The sequence below is a fragment of the Aspergillus bombycis genome, assembly GCF_001792695.1.
Source record: "Aspergillus bombycis strain NRRL26010 chromosome Unknown contig00151, whole genome shotgun sequence".
In the NCBI taxonomy this organism is placed as follows: Eukaryota; Fungi; Ascomycota; class Eurotiomycetes; order Eurotiales; family Aspergillaceae; genus Aspergillus; species Aspergillus bombycis.
This window is the reverse complement of record NW_019170153.1, coordinates 1-18,078: the sequence shown is the minus strand read 5'-3', so window position 1 is coordinate 18,078 and position 18,078 is coordinate 1. Positions and strand designations below refer to the sequence as shown.

Genomic DNA, 18,078 nt, shown 5'->3' with positions numbered 1-18,078 from the left:
CCGATATACAAGCTATGGAATATTTACCCAGTCTTCAACAGGAGTTTGACGAGCTCAAGCCGTCTCTGTTCGGTAGGTTGCAATGCTCTAACGGTTCCGACGACTGCCGGCTGATAACGACATAGAACTCCTCGCCGAACAGCAACTGTCGGACCTTCTCCCTCCATCTATTCGATATATCCTTGCGGTTGCCACTCACCGCCATCCTCGATACCTGCTGCGGATACTGAATTCTTACGATGAGATTTACGCACTTCTATCTTTGCTAGTTGAGCGGTACTATCTCCGAAATTTTGGAGGCTCTTTCACCGAGAACTTCTACTCTCTCAAGCGTGAGCGCGTTCTCAGGACCAAGAATGGCGAGATCCCACGCGCCCAGCTCGGCGCCCCAGGCCCCGTCCGTGAGACACTTAAACTGCGTTCCTCAGATGTATGGAAGAACCTGCTCATCATGGTCGGTATCCCGTACCTGAAATGCAAGCTAGACGAAGGCTACGATATCCACGCCGCCCCCCAGGCCTCGCTGATCATGAGCGGCGGACCCCGATATGACCCCAATGACGACCTCCCACCAAACCCAACAATCCGGCAGCGATTACTCCACTACTATAAGTGGTTCCTTCGAAACGTATACCCATCCGTCAACGCCGCTTACTACTTCTCTATCCTAGCCTTCAATCTAGCCTACCTATTTGACAACACGAAATATTCCTCCCCATTCCTTTGGCTCATCGGCACCCGAATTCGCCGTCTTGGTGGCGCTGACCATAAGGCCATTGCAGACATGCTGGAAGCGAAGCCAGCCGCTGGCCCCGGTGGCCGGGGACGCTCCCGCCCAGGCTCCGGCCTGCTGGGTCTGCTGAGCCCCCAGAACCTCTACCCTCAACTCCTGTCATCTCTCCGCTACTTCCTCCCCGCATCTATCTTCGCCCTGAAGTTCCTTGAATGGTGGCACGCGAGCGACTTCTCGCGCCAACTAGCCCGCAAAGCAACCGAAGTCCTGGACTTACCGGCCCCGGTCACGAACGGAATGGTTCTCCCTTCGGAGAGAAAGAAGCTTGCCGAAGAGAAAGAGAAGAAGAAACAAGAACCTGACTCGCCGACGCGCAAATCGGCCCTCAAATCTTCACGCAAACGCATCCAACCGCCTATCTCGGCCACCTCATACTTACCCATCTTTACTGTCCCTCTCCCACCCCCGGACTCGGATGCGGCATCTACCTGTCCTATCTGTCTCAGCCAGCTGGCGAACCCGACTGCGTGCCAGACGGGGTATGTCTTTTGTTATGTGTGTGTCTTCCATTGGCTTAACGGGGAACATCAAAGACAAATTGACTTCATGAATGGGGAGGACGCAGGCACCACGTGGGGGGATGAGTCCGAGGATGAAGAGGCAAAGAAGGGTGATGAGGAGAAGGCCGGTGAACAGGGTCAGAGTCGGGAGGGCAAATGGGAAAGTGGGAAGGGCAGGTGTCCCGTGACGGGAAGAAGAGTGCTGGGTGGCACGGAAGGCTTGAGACGAGTATTGATTTAGAATTAGTATTCCTGTATAAACACCCCTTATAGCATATATTACATGTGACATGGTCAATTACATACGTTATTAGTACATACTCCTAAGCTATCTATAACTATGCGCTCTTGGGTACGTTTGCATCAAACCCTCAGTTCCTAGATTTGCAGTATACTCATCTTGCACCGTAGTGCTATATATACACACCTCATATTAAGTACTTACACCATAGCAACACTACGTTTAGGAACAAGACTCGGGTATAACTTATCAAGGCACCAAACCAACCACTCACTCAATAACATACGGCTTCGCGCCCTCCCCAAAAATCAAATGCGGTCTTTCCGCTGCAACCTTCAGAATAGTCTGAGCAAAGACAGAGTTCGCCCATGCAAACCACGGCCTCGTGTACTTTTCAATGTTATTAACGTCGATGGACTCGTGCACGAGACCCAGGAGACTCGAGTTCCGGACCAGATTGATACACTCGACAATCTCGGCATCCTCGTCGGAGGTCTGGGCCTGGATGAGAAGGGACATGGGCCAGGCGTTTTGGAGGCCGACTGTGCGGTTTTCATTAGAATTTATCTTCCAATGTAATGAATGGGAGGGGGGAGGGGAAGAGGTGAGTCATACTATGAGGACCACCAATACCGTGGAAAGCAGACCCCTTCAGGTAATACGGGTTACCGTCCTTACTGAGGACCATCTTCCGGGTATTCTGGTATACCTTGTCATCCTTGTCGACGTAGCCCAAGACGGGGAGCGAAAGAAGAGACGGGACGTTCGCGTCGTCCATCAGAATGCGGGATCCGTAGCCGTCGACTTCGAACGCAAAGACGTCACCGAACTTGGGGTGGTTGACGATGCCGTGTTCGCGGACAGCCTTGTCGAGATTGTCGCCTCGGTCCTGGAGCTGTTGCGCGAGGTCGGCTTTGCCGCCTGCTTTGCGGAGTACTTCTGCTGTCTTCTTCAGCTGCACGGCCATCATGGCATTGGGCGGGGTGAAGAAGCCCAGGATGGTGGCGTCGTCGCTGGGGCGGAATGCGCTGCGGATGAGTCCGGTGCCGTGGTTCAGGGGGTTACCGACGCCGGCTAAGTTGAGGGTCTCGGTGCCTAGGGTGGTGGTGCGCTGGAAGGTGTACTGGTTTGTGACGAACTGGTCGTCGTTGAAGGTTGGCTGTGATTGCGCGTCGAGGACTTTCAGGAGGGTGTCCAGGGCCAGGTACCACCGGTCTGTGAGGAACTCGGTTGATGCTGTGTTTTCGTAGAATTCCGTGCCGAGGGCGAGGAAGTTGGCGAGGGAGTCGAGCTCGTACTTGCATTCGAAAACGACGGACGGCTCGTATGCGGGGTGGACCTTGTCGTCCTGGCCGTTGTCCGTGGCTTGGATACCGCTGGGTGGTGGCGGTTGGAAGGCGTTGCAGTATGGCGACTGGATGACGAACTCAGCCTGCGTGTTGATTGCCCCCAGGATGAGGTTGTGCAGGTTCTTGTCTTTCTTGGCGAGCGCCTGGTAGCCAGACAATTGGTTTGTGGAGTCGCGCAGCCATTCTGCGTTGATGTCGCCTGTTACGACGAAGGTCTGGGGGCCGTTCCATTGAGAGCCGGCCCTTTTGGCCCTTCGCGATGCTTGCGCCGAGGAGCCGTCTGTGTGCCATCTGATAGTTGTGTCTAGGGTGTTGGGGAAGGCGTTCTTGAACAATTGAGCTAGATCTTTGTCTTCTATGCGCGACGTGATGTCTTCTATGACCTGTTCTACCGCTGGGGAGCTGAAGGTGCGACATTCCTGAGCTGGTCGTTGGAAGGGTAGGTTCAAAGGACCTCCGCTGTATGGGGGGCTGCGGGGGGGGAGGGGGGAGAGGGATTTAGTATGGAGAAGATGCCTGCGATCGCAAGATCAAATGGAGGCTTACTGTGGTGCTGTGGAGTATGTGAGGTAGTCTGGACAGGCCCGTCGCAGAATAGCAGGACTGTCACGTAGTCCTGTAGAGCCCTGTGCGGTGCAGCAAGCTGCAAGGGCGACGATCAGCGCTGCTGCGGAGCGCGTCATGATGGACGGGGCTTGAGAAGGTGAATTTTGTGTTTCAGGATGTCGCAGATATATAGAGCAAGCGATCCGCCTGGAACAATGATTAGAGACTATGGGTAAAACCGCGAGAAGCTGGTAGTTGATGTAAATTAAATGCCGAGCGGAAGGTGGAATGCGGAGAAGGTCAACGACAGAGGGCCCCCCTGTTTATATAAAGGCTGCTGTATCTCCCTCCACACGGAATATCGGAGGGGTCCTCCTGTCGGAGAAATTCCGAATCAATACCCTGCGAGACATGAAGGGTCACATTGCACTGTCACTGTTACACTGGGAAGAGGAGGAATGGCTGTCGATCGCTTGATAGTCGCGGACACTAGTATGAGGCTTGAGCGAAGTTTCCCCCGCAAACAATTGAAAGCATCGGGAGGATCGACATCTCAAAAGAATGCATGGCAATAGATCGGTCCATGCTCTACATATGTCGGCTGAGAAGCTTTTGCATGGTATGAGTATGAGTTGGGGGAAACATATTGTTATGCAGCTGCTGTATTAGTAGCATTGATGTAGGAATGCTCCGAAGCTCTGTCTGCCATACGGTACTCGTATACTATAAGTACGATCCTATCCTATTCTATGCTACTACGTAGTACTTGCCTTCCCCGCAATGAAGTGGATACCCCGGCCTTAGATATGCCGAGTGGCCTAACCAAGGAAACATTATGCTGATGCATATACTTCTATTATTCGTGGTCATGCTGACTGACATGCAGGCTTGCAAATATGCTAACTGATATACCTGAACTCCACTATCGCAGCGTAACACCAATGCTGTAGACCGCCGTTTACTTCTTGGAGAAAAACGACATGATATTGCCCTGCCCAGCTTTACCGGCCGGCTTGCCTTTGGGTGCACTCACAGCGGGCTTCTTTTTAGGTGGCGGCGCGGGCTCATCCTCGGAGAATGACTCCCACGACGGCTCCTCAACAGTCACTGGGAAGAAATGGTTAGCTCAAATTCCGCTACCGTCATCGAGAGCCGTACCTAAGTAGCCTTCCTCATCCTTGCGGACCTGCTTCTTCATCACTTGACGCCTGCCGCGACGACGGCCTCCCTGAACGGTGATTTCTTCCTTGAGCTCCGGTTTCTTCGGAGGTGGCTGATCAATGAGTTTGGTTTCTTCTGGTGGCTCTGTAGCATCCGGCATTTCTTCGTCTTCGTCTTGGTCTTCGTCTTCATCTGTGTGTGGTCAGATTCTGCCTCGCGCTCAACAGGCTACGGTGCCCTACCATCGTCCTCCATCATCTTCTTCAGCCTCTCTTCGCGCTCTTTCCGACTCTCGCGAGTTGCAGCAGCGGATGCAGACTTCCCACTGTCGGGGAAGAGCTCCTCCGGTTCGTCGTCGGCATCGTCATCATCGTCACCGGCAAAAACTGTGTCCATCTGTCAATATAACTGAGCGTATCCGAACACCAAGATCAGAGTACTAACCATCCTCGGCACCACTAGGTTCGGCCTAAACTCCATTAGTATATCTACGAGAATCATGAAGGAAGCTATACTGACCGATTCTGCCGGGGTTGCCGGTTCTTCCTTCTTCTGCTTCGGCTTTGCCTTGGCAAAGGAGCTGAAGAGGTTGCTCTTTTCTCGCTTCACCGGAGCGGCCTTTTCGGTAGGTTTAGATGTGGCTGAGGGCGTGCGTTCCCGTGTGGAGGCTTGCTCCGACGCCGCACTTTCTTCCTTCTTTGGCGCTGGTTTTGTCTGGGACGAGGTTGCTTCACTTGGCCGTTTCGAGGGTATAGTGGGCTTCGATGTAGTAGCAGGTGGCGCCGGGGCCGGCCGTGCGCCCGTTCTCCGCTGTCCGCATATCAACACTATGCCTCCTATATATACGATGCTCCGGGGTAAGAAATACCTTGACGTTCTTATTCTGAATCATGCCCCACTGCCCGCCGTACTCCAAAGGATCTTCTCGAGAATGGTGGCTCACCATCTCGCGATTGACATCCGTTAAGACATTAAGATCCTGCAACATCGTCTGCTGCAGGCTGTAGATATATATAGACGATATGGACTCGAAGGTGGATTTCGCATCTGATGAGCAGCGTTAATAGTTGCTCACTTGAGTCTAGCATGAGAGAGACAAATGGCGCCCTACCTTCCAAGTCCTCCTCCCGTACCAGTAAAACAGAAGCCATAGGAACAGTATCCGGAGCTGAATCTTGATTGGGCATTGAACTGCTCAGGTACGGACTGCTCGGGAATACATCATCTTTGTTCTCCTCGCCATTGGCATGACCGTTCGTAGCAGGGGCAGGCGCTTTCTGAACGCCCGTAACAATATAAGTCGCATTCACGCTCTGCGGTTTCTTGTTGTTCTCGTTGTGGTGGAAATCGTATAGCATCCTTGGCCTAATTAGTCGCAAACCAACCCAAGTGACGAAAATATAACCCACTGTTTCGCCAAAGTACTATGCACCCTCAAAGCTCTACCCAACGAGCGGAAAGTGACCTGCGCAAACAACTGATGTCAGCCAAAGGTGGACATCACAACGCCGCAAAGAAAAAAGAAGACACCACATACCGTGCGGCGCTCATTGAGAACATTCTCCGCCAGATACCTCTTATAATCGGCGACAGCCATTTTATCCAGAGCGCTTGATCATACGTTCAAATGATGGGGGGGAAAGCAAGTAAGTGTCGAACGCGTCCAAACCACTTAACGCGTATCAGTCAGCGGGTCTTGGCAGCCTTCCCAAATAGTTCAACTAATTACTTTACTCTTTCAATTTACTTCGTGTTGCGGCGAACCTCAGCCTTCCCCCCGTTCTCGCCACGTACAAATTCCTCTTTCTTCCTGCCGTTGCATTCTCGATCTGCCCCCGCAGACCCATGGAGCGGACATTTGACCTCCCCGACTCGACCGACTGGCTCGGAACGCCATTGTCGCTGCTGACGCCACTAGAGTCCGCGCTCCGCTGCCAAGTGTGCAAGGACTTTTTCGATAACCCCGTTATTACCTCGTGCTGTCATACGTTCTGCTCCCTGTGTATCCGGCGGTGTTTGAGCACGGAGGGGAAATGCCCGGCTTGTCGAAGTTCGGACCAGGAGCTGAAGTTGCGGCGCAATTGGGCGGTCCAGGAACTTGTCGAGGCGTTTCAGAATGCGAGACCTAGTGTGCTGGACCTGGCTAGACGTGCCGCGGCTGAAAATGGGGAGGAGGCAGAAGGAACGGCGCAGCCTGCTTCGAAGAAGAGGAAGGTCGATGAACGGGATGGGTCAAGTACAGAGGTTTCGGAGGGGAGACAGACGCGGTCACGAGCTAAAGGCGTGGAGCGGCAAATTGAGCCTGCTACGATGGAGGTAGTTGAGGATAGCCAGGATGAGGAATATGTTCCTGGTAGGCCTCTTGATACATGCAGCGGATTTACCGTAAAGACTAATGCGCTATGGTAGAGGACGGTCTGGTTTCTTGCCCGATCTGCAAACGGAGGATGAAAAACGAGGCAGTGTTCCAACACTTAGACAATTGCACAGGAGATCCAGCGCCCCCGAAAAAGATATTGTTTGGGTGAGATCTAGATCTTTCATTATACTCTATATGCGCTGACCGAAATATAGCTCATTGCAGCCCATGTCGCCTGCCTCGCGAACTCCGAACAAAGCACCCGAAAGACTCCCCACAATAAACTATTCCTTATTAAAAGATAATGTGCTCCGGAAGAAGCTTAAAGACTTGGGCATACCAAATTGGGGCCCACGGCCCCTTCTGCAAAGACGTCACACCGAGTGGATGAACTTGTGGAACGCTAACTGCGACTCGAAAACGCCAAAGTCCAAACGCGAATTGTTACACGAGTTGGATGTCTGGGAACGCACACAGGGAGGGAGTGCACTTCCCGCTGCTGAGTCTGCTGGCTCAGTTATGCGTAAAGATTTTGATGCAACTGCATGGTCGACAAACCATGAAAGTGACTTCAAGCGATTGATTGCAAACGCGCGAAAGCGAAGCGAAGCTTTAGTTCGCACGACCATCCCGCCCACAGCTCCAGCTCAATCGCAAGAGGCACCCACAATTGAGCAGCCAGCGGAGGCTGCAATTCCAACGAATATACAGCAGCTGGAGCAGCCACTCGTAGACCTCACAGGTGCCGCTGATTCTAAGATCCAACACGTAAAGGAGTCCGGTGATAGTCAAGAGCCTTATACGCTTCCTGGATAGTCAGTCCAATTGCCGTGCGCATTTCTTTCTCTCTCGTGTGAGATACCTTGGCCAGAAATGTCTTGCCGAGAGAGACGCTTTATACCTCACTGTGCCGCGGTGCTGGGGCTCTCCTCCACTGACATGCGGGAAAGCCTTTCCTCTAACTCGGAATCCACATTTTGCTCTGAGGCTGCAATGCGCGCGGCTTCCTGTGCCTTTTGTTCGAGGTCGTCGAGTTCGGCCAGCTTTTGACGAGTCTTTTCTGCCTCCTCCTCTTCCACAGCCTGTCGCTCCCTGTTCTCTAGCTCCTCTAGCTCCTCGTCTATCTCCGCCTCGTCGACCTGGGGGCCGGCCTCGTTCATTATGTTTCCAATCTCGTCCACCTTGGACATCTCGTCGCGCAATTCATCAACCACATCTTCAACCCTCTCAGCCCCCCCAATCTGAGTATTGAGGCCACGAAGAACACCAGTGCTTGCCTCCATCACTTGGACGTATTCAACCTGGCCGGTGGCTTGCTCTATCTTAGAGTACACTTCCTCTAGCTGGGCCAAGGTGTCTAGCCTTTGCTGCAGGTTACGTTCGGCCAGCTTCTTAGAACGCACCGCTGAAAGGGCAGATATCCTGTTCTTGTTATGCAAAGCTGCCTTTGCGGTTGAGTTCAATTCGGAGATTTTGTTTTCCAAACCTTCCACTTGTTTCGTCATGGTTGCCATGAGCGCTTTGATGGAGGCGACGGTGCTATCTTGTTGGGTAATTTCCCTCGGGGCATCGTTTGAGGGTCGGAACTTGATTGTCTGGTGCATGGTTAGTGTGTCGAAGCGCATATAGAGACCATTATACATACCTTGCCATCATAGGCAATGGCCCCGCTGTCGCGGGATAAATATAACAATAGAACATCAAAGTCCGCTTCTGATAGCTCGCTGTCATGATTTAGGATAGTTCCAAATTCGTTCACAAAGCTCTCCTTAGAATATATGAGGTCGGCATTCGACGGACTCTGTCCCATAACCTGCTTGACTATCCCTCCCGCAGCCTCCTGCTTCACAGTTAGCACCTTGACCACAACCCCCTTAACAGAAGAACCCATACCTTAAGATTCTCCACCAAAATCCACTCCTGACCTTGTAAACCAGGCGAAGACTCATCCGTCCCTACAACAACACCCTTCAACTGTTTTAACCCCCAGCTCATCACATTCCACGGATTCAGAACCCCGGGGTCAATAAGCCGCCACTGCGGCTTCTGTAAATGGCAGGATTAACCTTATACACCTGCAACGGCACAATCGTCCGGTTCTGCATTGACTCCTCCTGAAATCCCCAAAACGCACATTAGCACACCTGCATCCTTCCCAGAGAAAAGAGAAGAAAGAAAGAAAGACATACCAAAACAGCCCCCAGCGCCACCGGCTGTCCCCATTCCGGGATCTCCAGATCACGCAACAGCGACTTATCAGCGCGGAGAATCAGATGGTCGCTTTTCCGCGTCGCCCCCTTAGACGGTGTCGAGAGCTGGCCGTGCGAGGAGGAGATGTAGCCGTGCTTTGCGGCTTTGGTTAGCGCTTGTTCCCATGCTGCTACGTTGACGGCGTAGCCGTCAGGGTTGGTTTTGCGGTGTATGGCGAAGTCGGAGTAGAGGGACGGGAGTCGGTTTCTGTGTAGTGGAATCGATTAGTGTTGCTTCCTTGTAGATTGGAAGGGTTGGGAGGGTGTGCGTTGTCATACTTCCGGAATGCATCCTGTGATAGGATGAAGTTGAGAAGGTCGTTCATGTTGAGGACGGCTGGGGCTTGTGATCTTGGTTTATAGTGATAATAGGGCCTTTGGTGTCTAATTAAGATAAAGAGGAGATAAGGCTCTGGTTTCTGTAAGCCGCCAAGCCAGACTGCTCCTCTGATGCAGGTGGGTTGTTCACAAACTGTTTTAGTTGTTTGTTACTGTAGTGATCATTGATATGGACCGATAAGATCAATACACGTGACTATGCTATACCTGATTGGTATAGCTACGTCTAGCCCTTCATGTGACGAGCTTATAACCAAGTCGACGTCCTGTCCATGACGTCTATAAAGCGAATGTATTGATAGGCTGGGAATGATGGGATCAACGCGGAGCAATATATCATACCTCTACCGCTGACATTGTCTTTACCGGCTGGAAAGCAGTTTGTGTAACAGGTCAGTCTGCATGAATGAACTGACATCATCACTACGGGCTCATGAGTTGCGGTGCCTGAGATCGACATTCTTTTGCTTGTTCTTCAAGGTTACATACACTCTCATCTCGGGCATTTAATAAAGAAGACTCTCAGACATAAAAATAATTAGATTGGTCATGTGTCTATCATATGCCCTTTCTTTGTACGCCCATATATTACCGATTGCATCCTTAAGCTCGTTCAAAATCGTCATTTCCAGGGTTATCATCATCTCTCGCTCCTTGCACAGAGCCGAGACCGCCAGAGTCCATCGGGTTAGCGATCAGCGATTTCCGGTTCTTCCGCTTGTCTAGCTTTTCGCTCGTCTCCTCAGGTTCGAAAGCGTCTAGAGGATCGGCCGTCGCCACCTCGTCTCCAGTATCTAAACCTCTCGACTCGAGGTATTCAAGCTTCACTGCATGTCTCAAGTTATCAACGAAGGCTTGCATTTCCGGTATGGGAAATGCGCCGTTGCTGTCTAGAACATCCGCATAGAGGCGTTCGGCCTCTTCGAGAGACGCAGAGGCCAGTGATGGCTTCCCTAGTCTGAGCCATAGGTCTGCAGCGAGAACACTCCACATGCCCGCTTTTCGGTGCCGAGAGCCAAATCTGACCCCGGTGATTGCATTTCGGGAGGCATAGCAAGCTGAAATTCTTTCGCTGAAGAGTGCCTGGCCGATAGAGCCGACTAAACTTAGGTCCATGGCCCGCATGGCCCATCTAGCCGCGCTTTCGATTCCAGACCCTCCACGAGACTTTAATAATTCCATGGATAAGGAGAGGCAACGCAAGGCATGAGGTGCATCTGAGCATCTTGTGAGGTAGGAATAGCAGGCAGTTTCAATCATTTGATCGATCTCATTGATTTTGGATTTTCCAGGCATGGAAAGAGGGTTCAAAAGCATGCTCACAGCACACATTTCATGGACACCAGCATGATACTTCCACGCTTTGTCATTCGCATAGTCTGACCGGAGGAGTTCGTAGGTGGATGCTGACAACTTCCAGTCACGCAGCATGAAGGCAAAGTCCGCCATCTTTCGGAGAATAGCCTCGGGCACATCTGGCTTGTAGAAGCCATGAGAAAGGTCGTAGTTTCCACTGGTTCCACCACCAGAGCCGATAAGACTAGACCGAGAACCAGACCCGAAACCTGCCCACCGTCGAGACATTGACATGAAACGGCCACTGATGCCACGCCTTCGTGATGCTACCTGATCATTCCAAACCGTTACTCGATTCTCCATATACGGTATCACGGACTGAGCGACCAGCTCCCGGACGAAAGCTTTGATGGCGGTGACATCGGACTCGAAAAGATATGGCAGACCATCTGTATCTAGGTCTACTAGGGGCTCTATTGGCTGTTAGGTCCAGTACATGAAACCAGTCTCTGCTCTGAAGGACTTTGAAACCTACCTGATCGACCCGACAGGCGCTCTGCAGGCGAAAGCCATTCGGCTTCGGGCACCTGGCAGCTGTCGTCATCGGTCACAACACACTGGTTGCTGCGTAGTCTCAGGAGATGACAATGCAGGCCAAAGTGACGTTTCATTTGGTCGTAAAGCTTCGTTGATTCCGTGATGTCATCACGATCCTCGTCGTGAACCAGGACATAGTACCGGAGGTACTCGGGATGGACCCACTCCGGTAGCTTCCTATCTCCATTGCTGGTGTCCGCATACAGCCGTCGTAAAGTCTCAAGGGGAGATGTGTTTCGTGAGCTAATGACGATAACGCTTGCCACGGGGTGGCGGAAAGTCTCATGCGGCGTTGGGGAAGAGACCGATAGCAGCTGACGCAGAAATGATTTATATAGAGGGGATGTTGTGGGAAAATTGAGAAAATCTTTTGGCCGTAGTATACCTCCCAGTGGATCATCTGGCGATTCCAATTGCCTCTGTAGCGCTTCCTCCAATTGTGTAAGAGGCGGCGTTCTCGGCTCAGAGGAAACCTGTGGGTTGCCCCCTAAGTCGACAAACCGGACTCCATAATCTTCCCAACCACGACTTGCCCCGACACTATCGCGTACCACAATCTTCCCAGGAACCGTTTCTCCAAACGGGCGAATCAGCTCCCAAAAGCCGCCCGCGAAGCCTTTTTGTCTGACTAGTTCATCAGTATCGACCGATGCGTAAACCCCGACTACCGGGGAGAATGAGCGTATAATCAAAGAGCGTATATCTTCAGAACCATCCAGTCGTCCTTCCGTCGGAGAACCTAGTGAGGATCGGGCCAATCGCGGCGTTGACGATCTTATAGATCGAGCATGGGGCGATGCGGATCTAATCGGCAGCTCCGCAGTGGTCGCCGAGAGAGGGGGTTGCGGGGGAGACGTGGCAATTCTCGAGTCTACTAGGTCCGAATCTAGATTTGGAGAAGAGTCGCGGCGCTGATCTGGGTATCTCGTCTTGGATGCGACTCGCGGAACGCCGGGCGAGAAGGACGGCGGAGGTCTGACCGGAGCAGCATCTCCGGGCGATGTCATGGACTCCGAGTGGATGGCGAAGCGGGACTTGTAGAAATCAAAGGGACTATAGAGCCCATGGACCGAAGCTATAAAGGTCAAGAGGGGGTGGGGGGGGGGATGCACGCAGGAGCGGTCAATATTGGAGTGCCACGTGGGTGTAAAGAGAAGGAAGAAGGTGGAAGACGGAGATCGAGGGACAGGGGGAGAAGGGATGTTGTTGTTGTTGACGGGATTAAATGGAGGCCAAGTCACCGCGGCAGAAACAACAACGCAACGTGATACAATAATTAAATTTACCAAATAGAGGTTTCAGGTAGTAGAGGTAGACTTATAGCTACGGAAAATATATTTTCTCTCTAGACAAAGAGACCCATAGGGAATTATAGTGAAAACTCAAAAAGCTGCAAGGGGGGTTAAATTTCATTCAGGTTCCATTAACTCTCTTTAAATGCTTGTCCAGGACCAAATGATCTCAATGCCGACAAGGCGGAAGGCGGTGGTCCCTGCTACCTGATCGCAAAAGTATAAAAAAAGACGGGCAGAATGGCTGGAGTCATCAATGCGAGCAGCGCCAACAAAACTCCATAGAGCCATACTGGAACTTCCTCCTGTCATGGAAACGATCCATGTTCAAACCCACTTCTTTACGCATTCTTCCTGAGATATATCAGTTCAGCCCCACCCAACAATTTCTGCGAACTGTCTATGTTTCCACTCAATCTACAAGAATTCCGCCTAGTACCAGAAGCACCCCACTAATACCGAACCCACCGATCTGTCGCTGGCGCCCAACTGTGTGCAATTATTCCATGAACCACGAGATATCGAGGACCCCTTCTCCCGAGAGAGCTACCAAAAGAAGACGCATTTCTTCCCCCATCTTGCGCAAGAACCTTTCTGACGAAATGGCCGCGACATCCGATCAGACGCTTCCCATAATCCAGCTCACGCCCCTCGAGAACACCTTGAAATCCCTTCTCCTAGATGTCGCAGACTATATACGAGAACGAACGATTGCAGAAGGAGGCAATGCGGCGGACACTCCCCGCACGGTACTGCGTTTCACAGGAGGTTGGGTGCGGGACAAGCTGCTCGGCATTGATAGCCATGACATTGATGTGGGCATAAACAATATGACAGGCTACCAATTCGGTCTCCTGCTTAAAGACTACTTAGATATCCCAGAGAATCTGCAGAAGTATAAGAAAAACCACAACAATGGCGAGCTCAAGGACGCTATCGTCAGTCTCCATAAAATTGAGGCTAATCCGGAGAAGTCAAAGCATCTGGAAACGGTCACTACCAAGATCTTTGGGCTCGATATCGATTTGGTCAACCTACGGAAGGAAACCTACTCGGATGATAGTCGCAATCCCCAGATGGAGTTTGGCACGGCCGAGGAGGACGCAATGCGGCGGGATGCAACCATCAATGCCCTCTTTTATAATCTGAACGAGTCCAAAGTAGAGGATTTTACTAGGAGGGGCTTTGAAGATATGAGAGATCAAGTAATCCGCACACCAATGGAGCCGTATCAAACCTTTAAGGATGACCCGCTACGTGTACTGCGACTCATTCGGTTTGCCAGCCGACTAGGATATCGTATTGATGAAGAGACGGAGAACGCCATGAAAAACAACGATATCAGTGAAGCACTCAAACTGAAGATCAGTAGAGAGCGCGTGGGGACCGAGATGACGAAGATGCTCAAAGGTAATAGAGCCTCTATGTACAACCATGATCTACACACTCACAACATATAGGACCGGATCCCCGAGGTGCTCTACAATTTATTGACCGTCTTGAACTGTATCCGACGATTTTTGCAAATCACCAAGATGATGTCAGCGTGGATACATCTTCCTGGGCTCTTGCCTACAATGCTCTGCAGCAGTTATTACACTCCGAGGACACTTCGATACCTATCGCACGTGTGCGCGACCTGCTTATTCGCGACGCCCAAGAAGCTTATTATGCTTGGGTGATCGCTGCATTCGCACCCTGGTCTACGGTGCCAGATCGCGTGGCGCAAGGACCAAAAGCAAAGCCACTTCCTCCCCGCGCGGCGGAAGTCGCTAAGGATAGCCTTCGTTCTGATAACAAAACGATCAACTTACTCCGTGACGCGGCTTGTCATTGGCGCTCTATCGTGGACGTGAAATCCTCACTTCTGGAAGAGCGCATGAGTGGCACCGCGGCAGAGATTCGACAGCAAATTGGATTGCACATCCGTACATGGAACAAGGACTGGAGACTCTGCTGTACCTTGGCGATCTTGCAAGAAGTCGCGCAGGGAGGCGAGTTTAACCAAGGTGCGATACTTCCCCGCTTATCTTTCGCTTTCCACTTGTACTCACTCATATATGCTTGGCAGTGATCGAAGAGTATAACAAGTTCCTCTCATACCTTGTAGAACACGACCTGGAGAACGTTTACGACATGAAACCGATCGTAAACGGGGTTGAGGTTGCCCAGCATCTTGCAGCTCCGAAAGGACCTTGGATGAGTAAGGCCTTGGACATGGTGATTAGGTGGCAGCTCCTGCACCCGGAGATCACAGATAAGGCGAAGGCGTTGGAAGAAGTGTCCAGCCGAAAGCAAGAGCTGGACATACGCTCGAAGTGACGGACCAACCTAACAGAATATAACCACATACACACAACATGAAGCGAGGAACCGTATAGCAGCTTCAACAGACCATGCAACAACTACCAAAGTTGCCATCTGCCACGGGGAAATCGAGCGGGATATATTCTCCCTCCTTGCACAATTAAGTAACAGCAGCACAGGTGGAGTGGAGACCCAGCACATTAGCGTCATAAAGTGAACTGTGGCTGGCCGTTGACGTAAGATTAATCCACATGCCAACTATTCGGCATCAACAGACATAGAACAACGTCAATTCAGGACTATCCTTGGACAACGAACCTTTAAGACCACCTAGAATAGACATAGACAGAATACATAACACACATCACTCACAAAGGCACCTCCCTTGAAAGACTCGCCTGTCTCGCAACATGAGCACTACGACCAGGACAATCCCAAGCACAATAACGATCGAGGGTGCAGGGGCCGCAAGTGTTCGCGTATCCCCCGATGTCAAGAAACATAACACTCACATCCTAAATAGGCAATAGGGTCCCGACCAACACAACAAGATCAGTACACATTCCTCCTCCCAGAGAACTTCTTAACGAACTCCGACGACAAGATAGCCTTCTTCGCAGTCTACGACGGGCAGTACGTACCACCACCACCTTAACTTCCATATTCACCAACTAACCAAATCCATGATAACCACAGCGGTTCCAGTAAAGTCTCCAAACACGCCAACGAAAACATCCAGCGCTTCCTACAAGAAAGCCCGGAGCTTGAATCGGGTCGGTACGAAGAGGCCATCCAAGAGGCTCTTAAGAAAGAGGAAGCGGCGCTACTGAAAGGATTCCGCGCCGGCGAGGAGAAATTCGCGACGTCCGGGTCGACTGCTGCCTTGGCCTTGGTCAATCTGACCCAGGGCGTTCTGGTTGTTGGCAACTTGGGTGATTCGCATATTCTCATGGCCGATTATACTGGGGCGAGCGAGGGGGCTACTGATATCGTACGTAATGCGTCTTCTACGCGGATTCATATATTCGGAAAGACGGGGACCTAACTGCCACACAGCGTCGGATAACGAAGGCACATAAACCGGGCGATCCTGATGAGAAGAACCGAATCATGGATGCCGGCGGTGTGGTCAACACCGACACTGGGACGGAAAGGCTAGGTCGGTGTTCCTGTGTGCGATGAACGAGGATTCAGTCCACGATTCTCGAATCTCTACAAGGCCACTGACATGGGTGAGAAATACAGGGGCCCTGAACATGTCCCGGGCGCTGGGCGACCTCCAGTATAAGGAACCTCTTATTAACTCGGGGACGGGGCCGCTCAATGAACCGCAGAGGCGCGCTGATATCACCTTTTCAACTGAGCAACAGAGTCTTCTGTCGAGTGAACCATACCTGACACGGGTCAACCTGAATGATGGGGGTCAACACGTTTTGATCTTAACCTCAGATGGCGTGACTAATGGGCTTGAAGATGAGATTATCGTACATGGGTTATTGACCTGCTACCGGTCTGGGCTAAATGCAACAGAGTCTGCGAAGTATATTGTTGACGAGGCTGCGGATGTGCCGGGGAGCGATAATGCTACGTGCATTGCGGTTTTCATTGGTGGTAGATCATGAGTTGTGGTCTGCCGTTCTCGATCTGTATATGGCTAGATATGTATATACACCTTTGGATTTTATAGTTCTTTAGACTAGAGCGGAATAGACATCATGCTGGTAGGATAGAACAGGTCGACAGCGTCTATGAATCTATGATATAGAATACTTTCACTCACTAACAAGGCTCTGCTGTGTAAGCATATACATACATTGTCATGCCCTGAACTATGATATCTCATTCATCTGCGTGACAACTAAGATAACAAAAGAAAAAAAGGAAGAAAAGGAAGTCTCGTGATACAGCTTAATCAAAAGTTAATCTTGATTACATTATGACACTTCGCTAGTCAAACAAAACATGCTTCATATGAAAATGGAAAGGTAAAGCCGCTTTGGAAAAAAAGAAACAGAAAAAAAAAAAATCTCCGGGGATGAGTTAAAATATAAACGAGATCGAAAAACAGAAAATTAGAGCTCCTACTCCTCGACATGACGAGATAGAGCCCTGATAAATGCCTCTCCCCACTTAGCACTATATACAGAACCATTGATTAGCTTAAAAAAAAGGTGTAAAGAGGATGAGATCCCAACTTGCCTTGTGTGGGTGGTGATAAAGTCTCGTAGACTCTCATATCTCTCCTTTCTCTCCGTCTCGTCCATGGTGATTGCTTGATGGACAGCATCAGACAGCTCCTGAACGCTGGATGGATGGAAGGTAACGCTGCCACCAGACATGAAGGATGCAGCGCCTGCAAGCTCAGAGAGCACAAGAACTCCATGTTTATTCTCTTGACAAGCCACATACTCAGACGCAACCAGGTTCATGCCATCCCTTCGGGAGGTGAGAAGGCAGATATCGGAGATGCAGTACAAGGCCGTGAGTTCCGTAAAAGAAACAGACCGGTGCATGTAAATGAGCGGTGTCCCATCCGGCGTAGCTAATGTTATTTTAGCACAAAGGCTGAGAGCGAGGAAGTGGGCTACATACCATGTTCCCCGTTTATCTTGCCGACAAGCGTAGAAATCTCCTTCTCCAGCTCCTGATATTCCTTCACATCCTCACGGCTGGGTATAGCTACTTGGATCAGGGTGACCTTTCCCTCCAACTCGTGGTAGGTCTTCAGGAAATGATCCCATCCCTCGAGCTTCTGAACTAGACCCTTCGTATAATCCAACCGATCCACACCGATAATGACGGTCTTGTCCTCATACCGCTTTTCCAGCTCTTTGATACGCTTCTGGACGTCTGGATCTTGCATGGAGTCGTTGAATTTCTGGGGGTCGATCCCAACCACAAACGTGCCAACGCAGGCAGTGTGTCCTTCATACTCAAGCTGGCCTTCTTTTTCAGAATTGGCGCCCCTGTAACATTATTAGTACCTGCACCACCAGGAGATTCCTATTTCTCTTTTTCTGAAAAAGAAGAAAGAAAAAGAAAAAAGAAA

At 51.1% G+C, this 18,078-nt stretch overlaps 9 protein-coding genes across 9 annotated transcripts; 4 read left to right on the top strand and 5 right to left on the bottom strand.

Annotated features, from left to right (window-relative positions):
• Positions 1-14: 14 nt before the first annotated feature.
• pex12 (ubiquitin-protein ligase peroxin 12) lies at positions 15-1,534 on the top strand (the record flags this gene model as incomplete). The annotated part of the gene is made up of 2 exons (XM_022537953.1): positions 15-72; positions 126-1,534. The coding sequence occupies 2 exons, from the start codon at positions 15-17 to the stop codon at positions 1,532-1,534; spliced, it is 1,467 nt and encodes a 488-aa protein (XP_022383987.1).
• A 270-nt stretch (positions 1,535-1,804) lies between these two features.
• Positions 1,805-3,566, bottom strand: ABOM_010824 (glycoside hydrolase family 125 protein; the record flags this gene model as incomplete). The annotated part of the gene is made up of 3 exons (XM_022537952.1): positions 1,805-2,076; positions 2,150-3,354; positions 3,430-3,566. 3 exons carry the CDS (start codon positions 3,564-3,566, stop codon positions 1,805-1,807), a joined length of 1,614 nt encoding a protein of 537 aa, XP_022383986.1.
• An 821-nt stretch (positions 3,567-4,387) lies between these two features.
• Positions 4,388-6,187, bottom strand: ABOM_010823 (uncharacterized protein; the record flags this gene model as incomplete). Its single annotated transcript, XM_022537951.1, has 9 exons — positions 4,388-4,536; positions 4,588-4,782; positions 4,833-4,976; positions 5,035-5,059; positions 5,110-5,400; positions 5,459-5,637; positions 5,702-5,955; positions 6,000-6,055; positions 6,128-6,187. The coding sequence occupies 9 exons, from the start codon at positions 6,185-6,187 to the stop codon at positions 4,388-4,390; spliced, it is 1,353 nt and encodes a 450-aa protein (XP_022383990.1).
• A 248-nt stretch (positions 6,188-6,435) lies between these two features.
• On the top strand, positions 6,436-7,765 carry rad18 (E3 ubiquitin-protein ligase RAD18; the record flags this gene model as incomplete). The annotated part of the gene is made up of 3 exons (XM_022537950.1): positions 6,436-6,943; positions 7,000-7,114; positions 7,165-7,765. 3 exons carry the CDS (start codon positions 6,436-6,438, stop codon positions 7,763-7,765), a joined length of 1,224 nt encoding a protein of 407 aa, XP_022384006.1.
• An 86-nt stretch (positions 7,766-7,851) lies between these two features.
• On the bottom strand, positions 7,852-9,524 carry ABOM_010821 (putative vacuolar sorting protein SNF7 family protein; the record flags this gene model as incomplete). Its single annotated transcript, XM_022537949.1, has 5 exons — positions 7,852-8,544; positions 8,595-8,789; positions 8,843-8,995; positions 9,139-9,406; positions 9,478-9,524. 5 exons carry the CDS (start codon positions 9,522-9,524, stop codon positions 7,852-7,854), a joined length of 1,356 nt encoding a protein of 451 aa, XP_022383997.1.
• A 616-nt stretch (positions 9,525-10,140) lies between these two features.
• On the bottom strand, positions 10,141-12,437 carry ABOM_010820 (TRAPP III-specific subunit 85 family protein; the record flags this gene model as incomplete). The annotated part of the gene is made up of 2 exons (XM_022537948.1): positions 10,141-11,306; positions 11,369-12,437. The coding sequence occupies 2 exons, from the start codon at positions 12,435-12,437 to the stop codon at positions 10,141-10,143; spliced, it is 2,235 nt and encodes a 744-aa protein (XP_022383996.1).
• An 887-nt stretch (positions 12,438-13,324) lies between these two features.
• ABOM_010819 (tRNA adenylyltransferase) lies at positions 13,325-15,044 on the top strand (the record flags this gene model as incomplete). The annotated part of the gene is made up of 3 exons (XM_022537947.1): positions 13,325-14,132; positions 14,183-14,731; positions 14,794-15,044. 3 exons carry the CDS (start codon positions 13,325-13,327, stop codon positions 15,042-15,044), a joined length of 1,608 nt encoding a protein of 535 aa, XP_022384004.1.
• Positions 15,045-15,439: 395 nt separating this feature from the next.
• Positions 15,440-16,651, top strand: ABOM_010818 (PP2C family serine/threonine-protein phosphatase; the record flags this gene model as incomplete). The annotated part of the gene is made up of 5 exons (XM_022537946.1): positions 15,440-15,502; positions 15,553-15,662; positions 15,726-16,020; positions 16,086-16,188; positions 16,275-16,651. The coding sequence occupies 5 exons, from the start codon at positions 15,440-15,442 to the stop codon at positions 16,649-16,651; spliced, it is 948 nt and encodes a 315-aa protein (XP_022384005.1).
• Positions 16,652-17,110: 459 nt separating this feature from the next.
• On the bottom strand, positions 17,111-17,994 carry ABOM_010817 (uncharacterized protein; the record flags this gene model as incomplete). Its single annotated transcript, XM_022537945.1, has 2 exons — positions 17,111-17,571; positions 17,622-17,994. Coding segments are annotated over 2 exons (834 nt in total), but the record flags the coding sequence as incomplete, so codon positions are not given.
• Positions 17,995-18,078: the final 84 nt, after the last annotated feature.